Raw genomic sequence first — 20,253 nt, 5'->3', positions numbered from 1 at the left:
GGGTACCGGCCGCGCCGCGGTCGGAGAATCCCTCCCCGCGTCCTCTATCTGGGGGGGGCAAGAACCGACATAGGGACGCAAGTCCCTTAATATTGACGTCGCAGCCAGAGGCTGGCTCACTCTCCGAGGCGGAATGGGTGAGCGTAGAAAGCTTATTGGAGGTGCAACCCCGACAGCGGGCTCCAAAAAGGGCTCCATTGATAACTAATCCTACATCGTGACACCACTTTAAAAGAGCATTAAAATATGATTGTAGCATGTCACGTGCTTTATTTGGGACTTTATCGGCAGCCACAAGGCAGGTGTCATCAGCGAACTGATAGCATGTACTATACTGGACATACTTATGTATCTCGTTGACATAAGATAGGAAGTGGAGGGGCCCTAACATGGATCCTTGTGCCATGCCTTCTGTACTGTTTTTTTGTAATTTGTAATAATGTCATTTATCTTCACCTGGAACTTTCTATTTTGAAGGTAACTGCTGCACCACTTGAGGAGTGGTCCATGTATACCACAATTGTTTAGACTAGATATTAATTGCGTATGGTCTAGTGTATCAAAAGCACATGAAAAGTCAATAAAGAGAACACACACATAAAGTCTCTTATTTAGGTGTTGTAGCAGTTATATTATTTATTTGAGTGCTAACAAAATATAAAATACAGAATCTACCGTTTAGACAAGAAAATTATAAGGACACAAGAAAACATCGCTCATGGCGGAGCGGACGGCGGTCGAACTCCCAGTTTCGGCGCGAGAGAGCGGGCATGCAGCTGACAAAAAAGGCGGGAAGCTCTGCCATTGGTCGTTCGAGACAGAACGACAACCGTTTAAAGGAAAATAGACAAAGCACGCGGCGCTACGCATGGTGATAGGCTGCGGCCGACGAGGCCGCCAACCTTAGCATAAAATAGGGTTGGGGTATGTCTGATAACCGCAACAGATGCGCGGGGTGCACTTATCGAGGAGTCATGCATGGAGCTCATCACTAACGGGCTAGCGCTAGTGAATCGGGGGACGGCACCCACGTGCGTGCGATGGAACGGTAGCTCGCGACCGGACGTTACGTTCGCGAGCCCAGACCTAGCGCGCCGTGTCGAGGGCTGGAGCGTGTTGGAGGACGTGGAGACGCTCTCTGATCACCGTTACATACGGTTTGATCTCTCCGCGTCCTCGGTCGCTCCGAGCGGCCCAAGCCGAACTCCGAACGAGGCTGGCCCGAGGTGGCAGCTGAAGCGCCTCGACAAGGAGTTTCTCCGCGAGGCGGCCATTGTAAAAGGTTGGTCCCGTGCGCCGGTGAATGTGGTGGTAGAGGACGAGACCGAGTGGTTCCGGGGCGCGTTAGCAGAAATCTGCGACGCCTCGATGCCCCGGGCCAGTACTCGTCCTCCCAGAAGGTGGGTGTACTGGTGGTCGCCCGAGCTCTCGCGTCTGCGAGAAGCCTGTTTCAGGGCTAGACGCCAGTACGCCCGATACCGGAGGAGAAGGCGCAGGGACGAGTCCGAAGAGGCCGCCTTTTGCGCGACACTAGTGGAGGCGAAGAGATCGCTGAGGACAGCGATAGCGTCCGCCAAGGAGGCAGCACGCGAGGAGCTGCTGGGTACCTTGGACCGCGATACTTGGGGGCGTCCATATCGGCTGGTCCGGAATAAGCTCCGGACGTATGCGGCCCCCCTGACGCGGACCTTGGATCCGCAGTTCCTCGGTGAGGTGGTAGCCGCTCTGTTCCCGCAGGGAGCGGCCTTTCAGCCCCCCAGTATGGCACCGCCACTGGCGGAAAGAAGCGAGGGCGTGGAGGCGATCCCGGAGGTGACCCGGGATGAGTTTGCTGCAGCCGTTATACGGCTGCGTGCGAAGAACGTCGCCCCGGGTCCTGATGGAGTTCCGGGTCGTGCCCTCGTCCTCGCTCTGGACGTTCTGGGGGAACGGCTGAGGGGGCTGTTCACAGCCTGTTTCGAGCAGGGAAGGTTTCCCGCGGCGTGGAAAGTGGGCCGACTAGTCCTACTGCAGAAGGAGGGACGTCCGGCGGATACTCCGACCGGGTTCCGTCCCCTCGTCGTGCTCGATGAGGCCGGCAAATTGCTGGAAAGGGTCGTTGCTGACCGCCTCGTCGAGCACCTGGAGAGAGTCGGGCCGGACCTGGCGGATCGCCAATACGGGTTCCGCCGGAGGCGGTCGACGATTCACGCCGTGCTGAGGGTGAAGTCCTTGGCGAAGGATGCCGTTGCCCAGGGTGAGGTGGTCGTGGCGGTGTCTTTGGACATCGCCAACGCCTTTAACTCCCTCCCCTGGTCTTGCATTGTGGAGGCACTCCGATACCATGGGGTGCCGACCTACCTGCGTCGGGTCATCCAGGACTACCTCTCAGAGAGATGGATAATCTTCCCTGACCGAAACGGTTGGACGAAGAGTTCAATGACGCGCGGTGTTCCACAGGGTTCTGTCTTAGGACCGCTCCTGTGGAACATCGGTTACGATTGGGTGCTGCGGACGGTCACTCTGCCCTGGGTGGAGGTCGTCTGCTACGCGGACGACACACTCGTGACCGCCCGCGGCGCCACATATAGGGAGGCGTCATTGCTCGCCACTGCGGGAGTCGCTGAAGTGGTGCGCCGGATCCGTCGACTGGGTCTGGAGGTGGCTCTCCACAAATCCTAGGCGCTGTGCTTCCATGGCCCTCGGAGGAAGCCGCCTGCAGACGCCAGTCTGACGGTTGGAGGTGTTTCAATTGCCATCAAGCAATCGATGCGCTACCTGGGCATCGTTCTTGATGGCAGATGGAACTTCGGCGCCCACTTCGCGGAATTAGCGCCGCGCGTGACGACGGCGGCCGGAGCGCTGACTCGGCTCATGCCGAATCTGGGAGGTCCAGAAGCGTCCTGCAGGCGCTTGTACATGGGGGTCGTGCGATCGATAGCCCTTTACGGGGCCCCCGTATGGGCGGATGCGCTCTCTCGCCAAAACCTCGCTTCCCTGCGGAGGCCACAGAGGCTGATGGCGACAAGAGCCGCAAGGGGATATCGCACGATCTCCTTTGAGGCAGCGTCTGTGCTGGCCGGTTCCATTCCCTGGGACCTAGAGGCGAAAACCCTCGCGTCGCTGTTCTTCTGGCGCGAGGAGGCCGTGGCCCAGGGTCACCGGTTGGCACCGAGTTAGTGTCGGCAAGTCGACGGGGCACCGCGTGGGGAGCAAGGCGTACTCTAACACGCGCCAAAACAAAAAAAGAAGGAGAGGTGGGAAGCGGGGTGCGTCCGCGGCTACGGCCCAGACGCAGCCTGCTCGTGCGGCTCAGAGCGCCGAGGCGATGGAAACGGGGGCCTCTGAATAATTATGGCCTTCAAAGTTCTCCAGGCGAATATCAACCACTGCACTAGTGCACAGGACCTGTTGTGTCAGAGCATGGCGCAGTGGTTGATAGACGTGGCGGTGGTCTCTGAGCCGTACTTTGTCCCGCCCCGGGATAACTGGGTGCGGGACGAAGACAGCGCGGTGGCGATTGTGTCCTCGGCGAGCTCTTCGCCTCCTGCATGTGTCGTGCGAGGTCATGGAGTGGTCTCGGCTCGTCTGGGTGACTTGGTTGTGGTTGGAGTCTATTTCTCGCCCAACCGTCCGCTCAACGAGTTCGAGTCATTCCTGACCCAGGTCGAGGCGCTGGTCCTGAAGAGTCACCCTCTCCCCGTGCTGGTTGCTGGAGATCTCAATACCAAATCAACGGCATGGGGATCCCCCGCAACAGATGCGCGGGGTGCACGCATCGAGAAGTGGCTCATCACTAACGGGCTAGCGGTAGTGAATCGGGGGACGGCACCCACGTGCGTGCGATGGAACGGTAGCTCGCGACCGGACGTTACGTTCGCGAGCCCAGACCTAGCGCGCCGTGTCGAGGGCTGGAGCGTGTTGGAGGACGTGGAGACGCTCTCTGATCACCGTTACATACGGTTTGATCTCTCCGCGTCCTCGGTCGCTCCGAGCGGCCCAAGCCGAACTCCGAACGAGGCTGGCCCGAGGTGGCAGCTGAAGCGCCTCGACAAGGAGTTTCTCCGCGAGGCGGCCATTGTAAAAGGTTGGTCCCGTGCGCCGGTGAATGTGGTGGTAGAGGACGAGACCGAGTGGTTTCGGGGCGCGTTAGCAGAAATCTGCGACGCCTCGATGCCCCGGGCCAGTACTCGTCCGCCCAAAAGGTGGGTGTACTGGTGGTCGCCCGAGCTCTCGCGTCTGCGAGAAGCCTGTTTCAGGGCTAGACGCCAGTACGCCCGATACCGGAGGAGAAGGCGCAGGGACGAGTCCGAAGAGGCCGCCTTGTGCGCGACACTAGTGGAGGCGAAGAATCTTTGCTATTGCGTGGTGTGAAATACATACATACATACATACATACATAAAATCACGCCTCTTTCCCGGAGGGGTAGGCAGAGACTACCTCTTTCCACTTGCCACGATCTCATCATACTTCTTTCGCTTCGTCCACATTCATAACTCTCTTCATACAAGCTCGGCGGTTTCGGGTACTTTTGACCTGACCCTTTACCAGGACATATGTGTATGACCAGGTGTGAAATATGTTAAATTAATGCCATTTATCTGCTAAAATCTGAGACTATGTTATTTATGAAATATTATGATGCATCTTCGGAACTGTACAGCAAGTTTATAGTTAAGAATTCTATTTTAAGGCACATCATTATTATTAAATCTTTATCGGCTAATGTGAACGACTGTATAACATCTATGCCTGGAGGGAATTTGAATTCGAGGGAGACACCAACGTATGGTTCGGATATTAATGATTTATTGTAGGAATTCAGATGGGAATATCTGAAAATGTTTGAATTACAGAAAAACCGTTAAAGAAGGAAAATTACAAAATAGTATGAAAAATTCGAGTGGATGGAGACGGCTGGTATGCAGAATCGATGGCGGCGTCAAGACGAAGAGATCAAGGTATCACAAGTGGGTATGGGTACACAAGAGATGGGATGCCGATATATGGGTGCGAGGTATAAGTTAACCTCGGTAGGTATTTAAAATATGAAAAAAATTAATAATTAAAAAACTACTGAACGGATTTTAATGGTTGGGAGTAGATGTTTATTGAGAATTCTGGGACACTTTTGTGTCCCAGAATTCCCAATAAACAAAATTCAATTCATTCTAACCACAAAACATTAGTCGAATGCACTTACCTGACTCCATTATAAAATTGATAAGAATCACCCGCGAGCTCGTGGAAAGATCACACACCGAACACACTTTTTACACATGATTCATTCTAACCATCAAACATTATTTTGTTGTACTTTCCTGATTCCTGTTCTACCAACAAGATTTTACATGTCAAATTATAAAACGTGTTTATTCGTTAAACCTAAATTCATTTCGCTCAAATTCGTTGAGTACTGCAGACGAGTTTAAGCACATGCTAATAATTTGGAATGAAATTTGTGAAACAAAAAGACTCACTAAAATTTGATTGTATTTGTCCTGCTTCATCACAAGGACCAAAACGACACGGAAACCTTCTGCCGAACACAATACGTTGTATCGTTTGTGGTCCATCAAATTGTGGAAAAACCAAATTAGTAATAAGTTTATTCTTATATACAGATGGTCCGCGATTTTGTAACTTATATGTTTATTCAAAATCTTTATATCAAGCAAAATACTTATTTTTAGAGGAAGTTATGAACATGGTTTCTGGTACAACCTTTCATAAATACAATCACAATTGTGAAATTTTGAGTCCTCACGAAGCGCTACCTGATTCAATTTTAATATTTGATGATGTAGCTTGCGAAAATCAGAACAGCATTAGAGATTATTTTGCTATGGGTCGACATAAGAAAATTGATTGTTTTTATATTAATCAAACATATACAAAAATACCTAAACAACTAGTGAGAGACAATTCCAATTTGATTGTATTATTTAAACAAGATGACATTAATTTGAAACATGTTTATGATGAGCATGTTGGGTCTGATATGTCATGGAATCAATTTCGTGAAATGTGTTCAAAAGTTTGGAAAAAGCCTTTTAGTTATCTTGTTATTAATAAGGATTGTGATAAAAACAAAGGATGTTATAGGTCAGCATTTGACACTTTTATAGTTCTAGATTAACATACTTAATACAATGTAGTGATAATGAAGGGTCACTTTAAAGTGTGATCTGCGACTGAACACAATATCAAGCAGTAAAATGGAAAAAACATTTAAAAAACAAATAGTGGGGATGATTAACGATACAAAAAACGTAAATAATATGGCACTGGAGAAAATTTTCAAACCTATTGTTGATCCGCTTAATTTGATAGCCAATAAAAATAATGAAAAGTGGGTTGAGAATGAAAATAATTACATCACCTCTGTTGGGAAAAAATGTAAAAATGAAAGTACATCGTCTTATTCATCCAATGAAGAATCGAATGACACTGTTTCTGAAAGCGACTTTCCTAATAATTACAACAAAACTTTAATTTCCACACCTTCTGAAGATCATAATGTCAGTGAAGGTTCGTTCAAATCTATTGTGTCTTCTCCAGATAATCGTCAAACTTTGTCGTGGTCTACATCATCAGAAGTAATGGATGCTATACCTTTTGGAGTAAGACATGAGCGGGGAAAACTAATGCTTGGCAATATTCGTGTTTTCGATAATGATAACATTCTGAAAATAGGAACTCGAATTTTAAAGAAAACAGATGGTTTAAGAGAGTTACTATTTAAAAGGAAACCTGATCTAGAAAAATGTCAGAGAGGAGGACTTGCAAAATTATAAATTGTTACTAATTGATACTAATGCACATCGACGTAATTATGAGTCATCTAAACCTATAAACAGTAACAAAGGTTTTAAATACATTAATGTCATTAAGCCTTTATTTAAATTCTCAAAAAATATGACTTCAAGTGTAGAAAGTCTCCCTCAAGGAAAAGATATTCCACTTCTGAAAAACGCAAAAAAATATACTGATTATGTTTATTGGGATGATCCCAACGAACTGGTAGAACGATTAAAATTGTTGTTAGGATCACGAGCGGCTGGCAATAGTGGTGTTGATAATGATATTATTGCAGTCATAGAAGAATTACGAGAAACTGGAATTATAAATATATTCAAATTCAAATTCAAAATTTTTATTCATTATTATAGGATACTATATATCGCTCAATAATTGTCAAAACGTATGGTTTAACAACATTGGTTGACGTCAAATAAATTACTTAAAAACTAAGTTTACTGCCGCTTCCAAGGCGTCAGTGCAGAAGAAGCGGTAACAAACTGCACTGCAGCATTTTCTTCAACAACGTCAACTTTACAATATTAATTAAACTTAGAATAGAATGTGGACGAGAGAATAAATTGTTCAGATTTATATATGAGATTGAATATTGAAAAAAGAAAAATATATATATATATATTATGAATTGCCAATTTTAAAAAGATTTATGTACAGAGTGTACTGAATTTTGATTTAAGTTCAAATCAAACTACAATTAATTACGAGGTTCCTGTGCCAAGCTCGAGCCAGATATTTTTATCATTAGGGTAATCATCAGTCCTATAATAAGCCTTCTCACAAAGTACTTTCTTTAATACTCTTTGAATTTTCGGTTGGGCATATCAAGAACGACTCCGGCAACCTATTATAAAATCGTATACAGTTCCCCATAAATGATTTACTGACTTTGCTAAGCCTATGAAACGGCATGACTAATTTATGTTTATTACGTAAATTTCTATCAGTTGTGGCACTAACTTTTTGAAAAAAAGAGGTATTTTTCCTAACATACATTATAAGGTCAAAAATGTACTGGGACGCTACTGTAGGTATGTTTATTTTCTTAAAGAGTTGTCTTAACGAGTATCTTGGTCCTAAGCCGTAAATTGCGCGAACGGCCCTTTTGTAAATTATAAAAATAGTTTGTATATCAGCCGCGCTACCCCATAAAAGTAAACTATAAGATAACAAGCTATGAAAATAGCTGAAATAAACAAGCCTAGCTGTAGCTACATCTGTCAATTGTCGGATCCTCCTAACAGCATAAGCGGCAGAGCTAAGTCTATTGGAAAGTTTAGAAATATGAGCACTCCACTGTAGCTTTGCATCAATTATAATTCCTAAAAACTTTGTATTTTCAACAAATTCTCATTTCTGGCCTTCCAGTATTATGTCAGTATTGGCCTGCCTTACGTTTGGAAGGGTAAATTTAATGCATTGGGTCTTATTAGCATTTAAAAGAAGATTGTTGGTTGAGAACCAGATAGATATGGCCGACAGTATATTATTAACCGAACTTACATTTTCGCTATGGCGATCTAATTTAAATATTAAAGAAGTGTCATCGGCAAACAGCACTATACCCGCCTGTTTTTCCACCATAAAAGGCAGGTCATTGACATATACCAAGAAGAGGAATGGTCCTAAAATTGAGCCCTGAGGAACACCCATTGAGACGCTTGATCCGCTTGACTTTACTCCATTAATATCTACAGTTTATTTTTATTTTTTATTTTTATTTATTTAAATACACATAACAAATTGTAGTAAAAATAAACATAGTAGTAAAATTATAAAGTTACGATCTACACTACAAATTCAAAAACAGTGTACATACGAAGACCATATAAGAAAAATGCAAACAGTTAAGAGATACAATATATGATAACGTTATAGATAAATATTCTGTGTAAAAGTATCTGATTTGACCTGTTGTAAAATATCCTATTGAGTCTAAGGAAACATACAACTGTGTTAATTAAGACAAACTGTAGACTACAGACCATAGCAATCTATGCTATAGACTACATAGACAATTCACGCTTGACGGCTCTGCGATACTGGAACAAATTTAAACGAAATATGTCAAAGTCAAAGTCACTGTCACTGCGACCGGCGAGAATGTCATTGTATTGGCGACACATGTTCACTAGAGGGTTGTAATATGACGTATTATTTACATAAACATTAAGATGGAAAGAATTAAAGTTTCGGTTACGGGATCTAAAACGTGTGTTAAAATTTAAAAGTGATAAGAGTTGTGGAGAGTCAATTTTGGAGTGCACTATCTTGTGCAGAATAATCAAGGAACTCATTTTACGACGAGATTCTTTAGGTCGCTTCCTTCGCTTCCTTCTTTATTCAGAAGGAAGCGACATTAAAGTGAAACAACCTGTCTTTATACGATCTCAGCCTGCGGCTCAAACCACACCGAAAAGAAACTATCGCTAAAAGTCTTTTTTGAACTCTTTCTATTCGCTGACAATGAACGTCATAAAAAGGCGACCAGACAACTGAGTTATATTCCAAAATAGATCTTATCATTGTAAAATATAAATAAATAAGACTACGATGTTTTTTAAAGCCACGGGTCAATCTAGAAATAAAACCAACTAACTTATTTGCTCTATCAATCATGTGATCATATTGAGCATGAAAGGTCAGCTTGGTGTCAAAATATATACCTAGGTCCTTAGCGACAGTTTTACGATTCAGAACATGACCGTTAAGACTGTAATTATAGTCAATCGTGTGAAATTTCCATGTAAATGTAATAACAAAACATTTCCCAACATTAAGGTACGGTCGCGTTCATAATTGCAGTCATAGTTCGCAAAACTTTATAGCTTGCACCGCTGCTATCACTCACACATTCACACAAATAACACAATAAACAACAAGTTGGGTAACCCGCCATCAAGAAGAGGGTAGTGAAAAAAAAGTCGTCCGCTAATCAACACAGCGACACGCCACACAGCGGAGATCCATGGTGGAACAGTACGAAAATAATGGCTTCATACCGACCAGAATATTTGCGGAACAGTTCGACACATCAGTCGTTACTGTTTTGTGTTTGCACCGTGAGGGACTACACCACGGAAAGCCAGCAAGAAAGCCAGTATTTATCAGTAATAAATAAGCAAAAACGTTTAGAATTTGCTCGACAGTATTTGGATTTTGACTGGAAAAAAGCGATATTTACGGACGAAAAGTTCGTTTATTTTATGTCATCACAACACGGTAGACTTCATTTATTTATAGTGAAGAAATGCAACTCGGTATGAAGAAAAAAATATTGTGCCAAATATGGGGTCTGGACACATCTCTGTAAATATGTGAGGCTGGATGAGTGCTGCTGGACCTGGGGAACAGGTGTGGATAGCAACACGCGCTACAGCTGCTCATTATGTGCAAGTGCTGCAAGAAACCATGTTACCAACTGTGCGGTGTATTTATCCGATTGATGATATGCCAACAATATCATTTGTGCAAGACAACTGCCCTGTGCATCGAGTCCATATAGTGCGTGAAAGGTTCTGCCAATTTATATTAAAAGTACTAATTACTTAGATAGTATTTTAAGGACAGCTTCAATATCTTTTCTTTATGAAAACGAATAATTAAGCTGTAACCTTAATAACAGGAGATAAGTGGATGATACAATTAGTGTAATATATTATATATGTATAGCTTTATATAATCATCAATATGTAAATAAAACTATAGGTAAACTGTTTCAATAAAATTTACTAATTTTAATTATTGAATGTTTTATTTTGCTCCCTCTTGTTTAATATTTCTTGCTGATTTCCGTGTTTGAAAACACGGGTATTGTAATTCTTAGATATCAGTTAGTTAGTTAGTCAGTTACTTAGTTCAAATGGCACCTTGAAACATTAAAAATTGTCAGTAACACTAAAATAGACAAAAAAATCCTTGAATAACTTCGGAATCCAAGTAACGCTAGTAACTAGAACAAGCGAGTGTGAGCAAGCGAGTTTATCTAATATATCTTAGATCTCACTTGCTCACACGAAGTAATAAAATTGCTACCCAATAACTTTCAAAGGAACCACAACCTAATGTTAGGGTCGTGTGCAGAAAAACTTTCAACCTTATTAAAATGACATAAGTCTGGCAGTCGCAGGCTTCCCTCTATAGGCAAATCTTATGCAAATAATGAGAGACGACGATATTTCGATCGACAATTATCGGGCCCAGTTCGGCCATCGTTGATTACCGTCTCTTTCTGTTTTGTTATGTTATATGCCATAGAATAATAAACTCTTTTACTTAGTAATCATTGGTATTAAAGACCGTATTCATTTGAAGGAATATTTATTCTTTTAAATATGCATGTGTGTGTGTATCTAGTGGAACCACAGTGCACGCTATTTTAACCCGTAAGAATTTTAAAACTATGACTGCAGATATGAACGCGATCGTACATTAAATTTTGCTCACACCAATTACTAAGTACATTCAAATCATTTTGAAGTCTAATTGCATCATCATTCGATTGTATGGTGGTAAAAATCTTAAGATCATCAGCATATAATAGGCAAGGGCTTGAAATTCGTTTTACAAGGTCATTTATGAAAATAATAAATAACAAAGGGCCCAAGTGAGACCCTTGGGAAACTCCAGATTTTACAAAAACAGTTCCAGATAAATGACCCTTAATAGCAACGAGTTGACTCCTCATAGAGAGATAGGATTTAAGCCACTGTAGCAAATTGCCATGAATTCCATACGCTACCAATTTTGAAAAGAGGACAGAGTGACACACCTTGTCAAAAGCCTTTGCGAAGTCTGTATATACAGAATCAACTTGAAGACGCTCAGCAAAGGCATGACACAAGCAATTTTTATATTCCAATAAATTACTTGTGGTGGATTTATTTGGAACAAAGCCATGTTGACTAGCTGATATGATAGGCTTGAAATGGGAGTATAAAACATCAAGAACCAAGGATTCAAAGAGCTTAGCAAAGCACGATAATATACTTATAGGCCTATAACTTTCACAACGAGATCTATCACCCGACTTGTAAATAGGAACTATATGTGCCAACTTCCATTTAGTGGGAAAATGGCCCGCCTGTAAAGATCTATTAAACAATATATAAAGCGGTAGGGATAACTCATTGCTACAATTTTTGATGAATCCAGGTGATATGCCATCCGGACCAGGGCCCTTGCTAGAATCCAATTGTCTAATTTTTTGCAGGACATCATTTAAATCAATTGTAAAATAACTCAAAGTGTCATTATACTTACTCTCTACATTACCCAAAGAAGATCCGGTAGTTTCATGAGATTCATAGACTGAGCCGAAATACCTTGAAAAGAGTTCACAGACATCCGCTGCATCGGTGGCTGAATCATCACCAAATCGCATGTTAACAGGTATAGAGTTACCCCCCTTTTTACTGCCCACATACCTCCAAAAAGCTTTAACATTTGATGCCAAAGAATCCTCAACAGTTGAAAGAAACCTATCATAACATTCTTTTATAAGTATTTTGCTTCTATAACGCAACAATGAAAAAGTATCGTAATCTCGAGGATTACCATGTTTCTTATACCGTTTGTGATATTTAAATTTCTCATCAATACAACTTATTACTGAAGAACTAAACCAACATGGAAATTTATTCGAATGTTATTTACAAAATGGAGTGTGAGAGGATATAATTATATTAAGAGTGTCATAAAAGGCTTGAGTAGCTGTATCAATGTTGTCGGAAGATAAAACATCCTGCCAGTCAATGGCAGCTAGTTCAGATTTGATAAGGGTGTAATTACTCTTGTGATAATTCAAGCGCTTCATCTTAGAGGTGTTAATCAATTTAGTATTGTCGGCGTTATAATCGACATTAACATCAACTAATAAAGCAGGGTGATGTCCATCAAGGCGGCTAAGAACATCATCACCACTGACCCGAACATAGTCCAGGGTGCTCAATACCAAGTCCAGAAGACGATTATTTTTGTTAGGTAAATGGTTGAATTGATGCAAACTACAGACAGACAAAGTGTCTGTCAGCAAAATGGCCTTACTATCAGAAGGATGACTATAAGTAAGTTGGGCTGAATTTGGGACTCTAGTCCAATCCAGACTGGGAACGTTGAAATCACCAACACAAAGAAACTCATTGTCCTCGCCAGTCTGCAAGATAATTTTCTGAAAATTGGTATAAAATGATTTTAGCATGTCCTGCGGGAGATCCGGAGGCAAGTAACAAACACAAACGTTCAAAATTGTTCCATTCCTACAGTTAGGTATGATAGTAAACCACAGATCTTCTACATTAGATTCCCAAGATGTCTGACGAATGACTCTCAGACCCTTTTTTATAGCAATGGCAATACCACCGCCTTCAATTTTATTTATATCAGAGCTGTCGCGATCTCTACGAAAAATGTGTATCGGTCATCAAAGACTTCAGCATCATGAAAATCAGAATTTAGATTGGTTTCCGTCAGACAAATAAGATCATAATTACTATTAAGTACATTTAAATACAATTCAGTAAGCTTGCTACGAATCCTGTTGACATTTTGATAAAACAAAAGCATTATGAGAAAAATTTTAAAAGAAAAGAAAATTAAAAAAAAAAAATATGTAAATATACTATAAAAATTAAATTCTTCACAAGTATAAAGTGATAAATTTAAAAATAACAGTTACAATTTTTCAAGTGTATTCAAACCCTTAATTAAAACACTATTAGCACTATCGTCTTTTCTTATATATATACGCCCGTACTTCACCCATACATATTTATATTCAAATGAATATTAATGAATTCAAATGAATATAAATATGTATGGGTGAAGTACGGGCGTATATATATAAGAAAAGACGATAGTGCTAATAGTGTTTTAATTAAGGGTTTGAATACACTTGAAAAATTGTAACTGTTATTTTTAAATTTATCACTTTATACTTGTGAAGAATTGCAAATTGTTACATGCTGCTACCAGAAAGTTTTCTAAAGAAAATTCTTTAGAAAACTTTCTGGTAGCAGCATGTAACAATTTGCAATCAGGAGACAAGTGTTCTGTGACGTAGACTCTTTGCGAGTCGCCAGAAATTCCAAGATGGGTGGAATTGAGTAAATCTTTTGGATGACCCTTATTATATCTATGAACTGCAGACAGCAGTGAATCCCTTAAACGCGGCGTTGTCAGGGTAACCAGAATATTTCTGGGACGGTTTGACTTTCTGTCCATTTTTGCGACACGACGACAAGCCTGGATGCTGCTGTCATCCAAAGTAACACTTACTACGTCACAAAGTTGATTAAACAACATCATAACATTCTCATTCTTAGATTCTGGGACGGCTTGAATCTCAATATTGAGGTTACGAGAAGATTTCTCAAAGGTTTTCAACCTGCTGTCCAATTTATCAACGTCCCCTTGCAATCTAGCACACTCAGACTCCAGCCCCTGTATTCTTTTCTCCTTCTCAACTATCTCAGTTTTTAAAGTCGCTTGCTCGGAGCAAAGAAAATCAGTGGATGAGCTAACATCATTCTTTAGTTCCTGCGCCAAGGATTGTACTTCAGAACGAACCAATTTTCTAACATCCTCCTGAATGGCACAACGAAAACTGTCCATGAAAGAAGACAACGAGTCCTTCAATTTAATATCCAGGAGGGAGCTAATTTTGTCCATTGTGACTACCTCATTATCAGCCTGTTGAGTAAGTTGATGCAACGCAGGAAGTACACCAGAGCCACATGTGGATGTAGAAGTGTTAGCAGGAACGTGAACAGAGAAGTCATAAGACATATTCATAGACTCATCGGCAGCGATAGGCACCTGTGTACGCCGGACTGGTGTATCAACATTGCTTTTAGCTCGACGTGTAACATTTCTGCACGCAGGACATGTCCAGGATGACTTAAATTCAGGAGTAAGTGTAAGGAATAGTTCATTCTTTATTCCCAGGCAATCATTGTGAAACGTTTGTTTACAGCCAGAGCATTTCAAAAAACCATCGACGTTGTTGTTTATGGGATTTAAACAAGCTGAGCAAACCATTGTGGTAAAGAAAAATAAAAAAGATATATTGAAAAAAATAAGATATGATGATTTCTTGTCATCAACACAAAAGATAAATATTATTTAAAACGCCATCTGTTGGCGCAGGAGTGCTCCAAAATGAGAAAATCTGATCATTAAGCAGTTCAAAAGTGTGTATTGAGTGCAATTAATATCTGAGTAGATGTCGCCACGGTCGCATGATTAAAATCTTTTCATAAAATTCCCAAGAAAAATGCACACTTCACTTATTGTCTGCAATCAACTGTGGCGTAATGTAAAACGTACAAAAATAAATAAAGAATGATGTATTATTTGCCACCAGAATTCAAAAAAAAGGTAGCGGGTGAAAGGCGTATATTTATTTACAGCGCCATCTATAAAACTGCAGGCACAACACTCACACAAATAAACAAAGTCAAAGGAAAAGTCAATAAGTTAAAACGACATTAGATCAACAGATATCACTAGTGTCTTTATCTAACGATTTAAGAATTTTAAATTAAAACAACTACATAAAATGTTCGAATATATTAAATTATCACAGTATTATTTTAGACCGCTGTGATACGCACAACACGGGATAAGTTCACTGGGCACTATCTCACAAATAAGTCATAACCCAAGCGGCCACATAGTCACTTAAGTTCACAGAATTCACAATGTTCGACACAGTATATATATTTAAGACAAAGTTCTATACAACGAAAACAAACATTTACTGTCACTGATGCAAAAATGTCAATAAAGTACTTCAAAACTTATTTATAAACAAGAGCTTATCACAAGTTCAACTGTTTGCAAGTGGCGGTAGAACCGAAAAAAAAAAGAAAAAAAAAGTTTGAAGCCTATCAGTCAAATAGGATACCATTAGTTCAGTTGATTTGTGGTCAAATATATAACATAATATATAGAACATAAACAGCTATCGCCACAGAAAATGAGCAGTATTATTCGAGATCTCTAATCATCTAGACAGCAATGAATGTAGATAAGTTCGGTCATCACGTCCATAAACGTTTGCGATTATTGGAATTTATCGACACTTTAAACGATACATTGGTGAAAACTGATGCTGGACACTATGATTTGAAAACATCTAAATTAAAAGGTCTTTCATCTCCAAATGAAGCCGATGAAGCAGTGAACAAAGCATACGTCGATAATATACTACAAGAGTTAAGAAAAGAAATAAGAGTGGTTAATGATAATATACAAGTATATTTAAAAAAATTGGAAAAAGCTACATCAGACCGTTCGTCTACATCAGACAAAATCGTTTTATACAAAACAAGAAATAGATAATTTGATTGAACTTAAATTGAACCAACACAGTGAGCAAAAAAAACAGTGGATGAAATTCATAAAGCAGCAAAAAGAAATTTTCCTCGTCGATTTACAATTTTAAAAGGAATAGACGACTTAGCATGCTGATTCTTATTTTAACAAAGGATATAAATATGTTTTAGTTGTAATAGATACTTTTACAAAATATGTGTGGACATATCCTATAAAATCAAAATAAAAAAAATGTGTGACAAAAGCAATGTTTGAAATTTTATCTCGTTCAAAACGAAAACCTTTATATTTACAAACTGATTTTAATAAATTGTGTAAGAAATATGACATTAATCATTATTCCATCTACCCCACCAAAAAAGCTTCTATTGTGGAAAGAGTTATTCGTACAATAAAATGTAATCTTTACAAAATGTTTAGTTTGTATGGTTGTTATAAATGGTTAGTACCAAATTTAAATTCCGTTGTAGAAAAATATAACAATACTACTCACCGTACTACTAAATTTAAACCAGTCGACGTACATAAAGTAAACCAGATACATGTGTAAAATAAATAAAAGATTTGGTAAGGTTATATAAGTATAAGTATAACTATATAAACACTGAATTGTAAATAATAATGTTAACAATTGTAAAGTTACATAAATATAACAAAACAAATTTTAATAGTAGTTATCAGATGTCATATTAATTTTGGCTTTATTATGACTTTTAGCTTTAATATTTCAGAGATTATTTCTTAACAAAATTGTACTTTGTTTAATGGAAATTATGTAATAACTTATTTGCTGTTATTAAACATATAGTCAATAATGTTTTATAAATTATAGTAACAATTTATAGGACATTTAATTCTGTGTTTTTCAAATAAAAGATCTGCAATTGTTACACGTGGTCGCATTGGCACGCCCCACTACTTTCTTATAAATAGGAGTGGTGCTTGCCACAGCGATCGGTGGTTTTTTGGATCGTGCCAGCTGCCGTCGAGTGAACAACTTCATCTGCGTACGAGCCCGCCAAAAGTGAAATTTGCGAATTAGTGCTGTGTCATCCTACTTTGTTTTAAAGTACGGATGACAAGTCCCCTGCGCCAACATAAAGGCGTAGGCGGGGATAGTCGCGCGCAAATCAAGGAAATCCCGGACCGCGAAGGCGAGTTTTCCCGTTCCCCCACTACCCGGCCTCCCACCAGCGGGTCTCACCGGGGAAGGGGGGAGGGGGGCTGCTCGCCCCGCGGCCCGACGGGCTGCGCACGGCAACTCCCCGCCCGCGCGTCTTTGGGCTCCGAAATGGAGCCCCAAAAATCTACGGAGGAGGGTGCGCGCTCCCGCCGCCCCTCACCTCACCCCGCCGCTACCTTCGAGGCAACAACCAGTCGCCCCGACTCACCGGAAGAGAGTTACCGGACTCCGGACGAGGAGAAAACCGACGACCACGCCCTAGCTTTCTGGGCGGAAAGCATGCTCGGGATGAGGCGGCGCCCCCGCGGCGACGAGCTGTCGCCTAAGGCAGGTGTGGAGCGTGATTATATCACGCTCCACAGCATTATCAAATGCGGCCTCCTTAGCGCGGCGGCCCAAAGCTGGATGGCGCTCTTCTTCCGGCTGCGAGACGCCGAGGAAGCAGGAAGCCGTCCCGACGATATTGACGTTGGAATTCTACAGCAAGCCAGTGCGGGACGGGTGTCGGTGGGACTGGCCATGCCCCCCACACCCGCCCCCCTCCCCTCACTTCGAGCGCCGCGCCAACGGCAACGAGAGGAAGGGCCCGAATGCGAGACGCCCAACGCCAAGCGTCCAAAGAAGAGGGCACACTCCTGGACCCCAAGCCCCCCGCACCCCTCGCACCCCCCGGATGCGACAACAGAAGATCGACGGGCTCCGGCACTCGTGCCGTCGAGCCCCCGCGAAGCACCCCCGCGGTCGTCTGCGGGCGACTCAACACCGCCGGTCGCCCCCCCCCGCTCGGGTATACCGCTGCCTCAGCGAAGTCGCGATCCGCGATTGAACCGCTCCCCCGCCCCCGCGCCGTTGCTGGCAGCTCCCGCGTGGGCTCCGCCGCAACTGGCCGCCTCCGCGCCGCATACCGCGCCGCCGGCCGCTCCGCTCAACGCGCCGCACACCGCGCCGTTCGCCGCGCCGCCGGCCGCCACGCGCGCCGCGCCGTCGTCCGCGCCGCCGCCCGCGCCGCTCACCGCATTGCAGGCCGCCAAACGCGCCGCACCGCCGACCATGCCGTCCACCGCGCCGCTCACGGCGCCGCACACCGCGCCGCTCGCCGCGCCGCTGACCGCGCCGCTGTCCGCGCCGCTCACCGCACGGCAGGCCGCCACGCGCGCCGCACCGCCGACCATGCCGCCCACCGCGCAGCTCACGGCGCCGCACACCGCGCCGCTCGCCGCTCCGCTGACCGCGCCGCCGTCCGCGCCGCTCACCGCACTGCAGGCCGCCACGCGTGCCGCACCGCCGACCATGCCGCCCACCGCGCCGCTCACCGCGCCGCTCGCCGCACCGCTCACCGCGCCGCTCACCGCGCCGCTCACCGCGCCGCGTACCGCGCAGCCGACCGCCGCGCGCACCGCACCGCCGACCGCTCCGCTCACCGCGCCGCCGGCCGCTCTGCGCACCGCGCCGCCTGCGGCTCCCTCCGCTTGGGGACGCACCTACGCTGCTGCTAGTGCAAGCGCGCCCAGTACGTCCGCCGCCACTGCCACACTCAGCACCGCCGCTCTAGCACCCGCTGCCGCCCCGCCAAAGAACAGCGGCGCCGGTTCAACCGCGCCCCCCTCGCAGGCCCCACGCACAAAATATCCGCCCATTGTAGTGGAGAAGCTCCCTGACTGGATGGTGCACTTCAGGGAGCTCACCGCAAAACTGGGACACCCGCCCTCAGCCCGCCCCTTCGGCGCTGGCGTTAGATTCTCGCCGAGGGACGACTCCGAATATCGTACCATCCAAAGGTACCTAGATGACGTGGCGCAAAAAGATACCCGCATCTCATGGTTCTCCTACTCCTTGCTGGCGGAGAGGAGCCTCAAGGTGGCAATAAGAGGCCTCCCCCTTGAGACCCCCGAGGAAGCCGTAAAAGAAGCCCTCACGGAGAAGGGCTTCGAAGTTGAATACGTGAAGAACATCCGAGCCCGGGGAGGGCGCCCCGGGTGTATTTTCTACGGCCTCCTGAAGAAGACCTCGGGTTTTCAGGAGGTCTACCAAATAGACGAGCTCCTCCTGATGCCGGGCGTCAGGATCGAGGCGTGGAGGGGAAAGAAGGGCCCCTCGCAATGCCACCGCTGCCAGTTGTTCCGGCACAGCTCCCATAATTGCCACCGCCCTCAAGCGTGCGTGCGCTGCGGGGAGCCGCACGCCGCCAGCGACTGCCCGCGCCCCCTGGAAGTGCCGGCCACCTGCGCCAACTGCGGGGGCCCGCACCCCGCAAACAACGCCGCGTGCCCGGTGTTCAGGAAGGAGGCGCGAAACAAGCGGGCCGGTACAATCGCCCGCACGACGCCAGCGGTGGTGCCAGCGCCGATGGTGGAGGAGTCGGCGCCCGCCACTTTGATGGCTCCCGCGAACCCGCCCGCCGAGAGAGGAGCCGCCCTCCCTAGCGGGAAGAAAAAGAAGAGGAAGAGAGGCGCGAAGAAGTCGGCCACGGACTCACAACCACCGGGGAAGCCCGAAGCCCCCCCACGACCTCCACCAATTGACGGCCCAGAGCGGGTGCAGCCCGCACCAGCTCCAGCGCCCGGCCCAAACATCCCGGACACCAACGCCATGCTGCTCCTCCTGGGCCAGCAAATGCAGCAGATGGCGGAGATCCTTAGAGGGTTGCAAGCACGGCCTCAAATTTAGTGCCCCTCTAAGGATCGTTCACTGGAATGCCTCAACGCTCGCGAGGAAGAAAAGACTGGTGGCCCACTTCCTTCGCGAGCAAAAAGTCGACGTCATGCTGGTCAGCGAGACCCATCTCAGCAGGAGCGACCACTTCTCTGTACCGGGGTACTTCACCTACAGAAAGGACGAGACGACACCCACCACTGGAGCCGCTTATCGGGGACTGGCGGTGCTGGTGAAAAGGAGCGTCGTCCACCAGCTCATCCCCGTCGAGGAGTTCCAGTCC

At 44.7% G+C, this 20,253-nt stretch overlaps 2 protein-coding genes across 2 annotated transcripts; both read left to right on the top strand.

The window, feature by feature from the left end:
• Positions 1 to 2,748: 2,748 nt before the first annotated feature.
• Positions 2,749 to 3,159, top strand: LOC132904222 (uncharacterized). The gene has a single exon (XM_060954140.1). It carries the CDS (start codon positions 2,749 to 2,751, stop codon positions 3,157 to 3,159), a length of 411 nt encoding a protein of 136 aa, XP_060810123.1.
• A 14,051-nt stretch (positions 3,160 to 17,210) lies between these two features.
• Positions 17,211 to 19,985, top strand: LOC132904221 (nascent polypeptide-associated complex subunit alpha, muscle-specific form-like). Its single transcript, XM_060954139.1, has one exon. It carries the CDS (start codon positions 17,211 to 17,213, stop codon positions 19,983 to 19,985), a length of 2,775 nt encoding a protein of 924 aa, XP_060810122.1.
• The last annotated feature ends 268 nt before the right edge of the window (positions 19,986 to 20,253 follow it).

The sequence above is a fragment of the Amyelois transitella genome, chromosome W (genome assembly GCF_032362555.1).
Source record: "Amyelois transitella isolate CPQ chromosome W, ilAmyTran1.1, whole genome shotgun sequence".
Taxonomy (NCBI): Eukaryota; Metazoa; Arthropoda; class Insecta; order Lepidoptera; family Pyralidae; genus Amyelois; species Amyelois transitella.
This window is presented reverse-complemented; position numbering and strand designations above follow the sequence as displayed.

Coding starts and splice junctions, on each gene's coding strand:
- LOC132904222 (XM_060954140.1), top strand. CDS start 2,749: ATGCGCTACCTGGGCATCGTTCTTGATGGCAGATGGAACTTCGGCGCC.
- LOC132904221 (XM_060954139.1), top strand. CDS start 17,211: ATGACAAGTCCCCTGCGCCAACATAAAGGCGTAGGCGGGGATAGTCGC.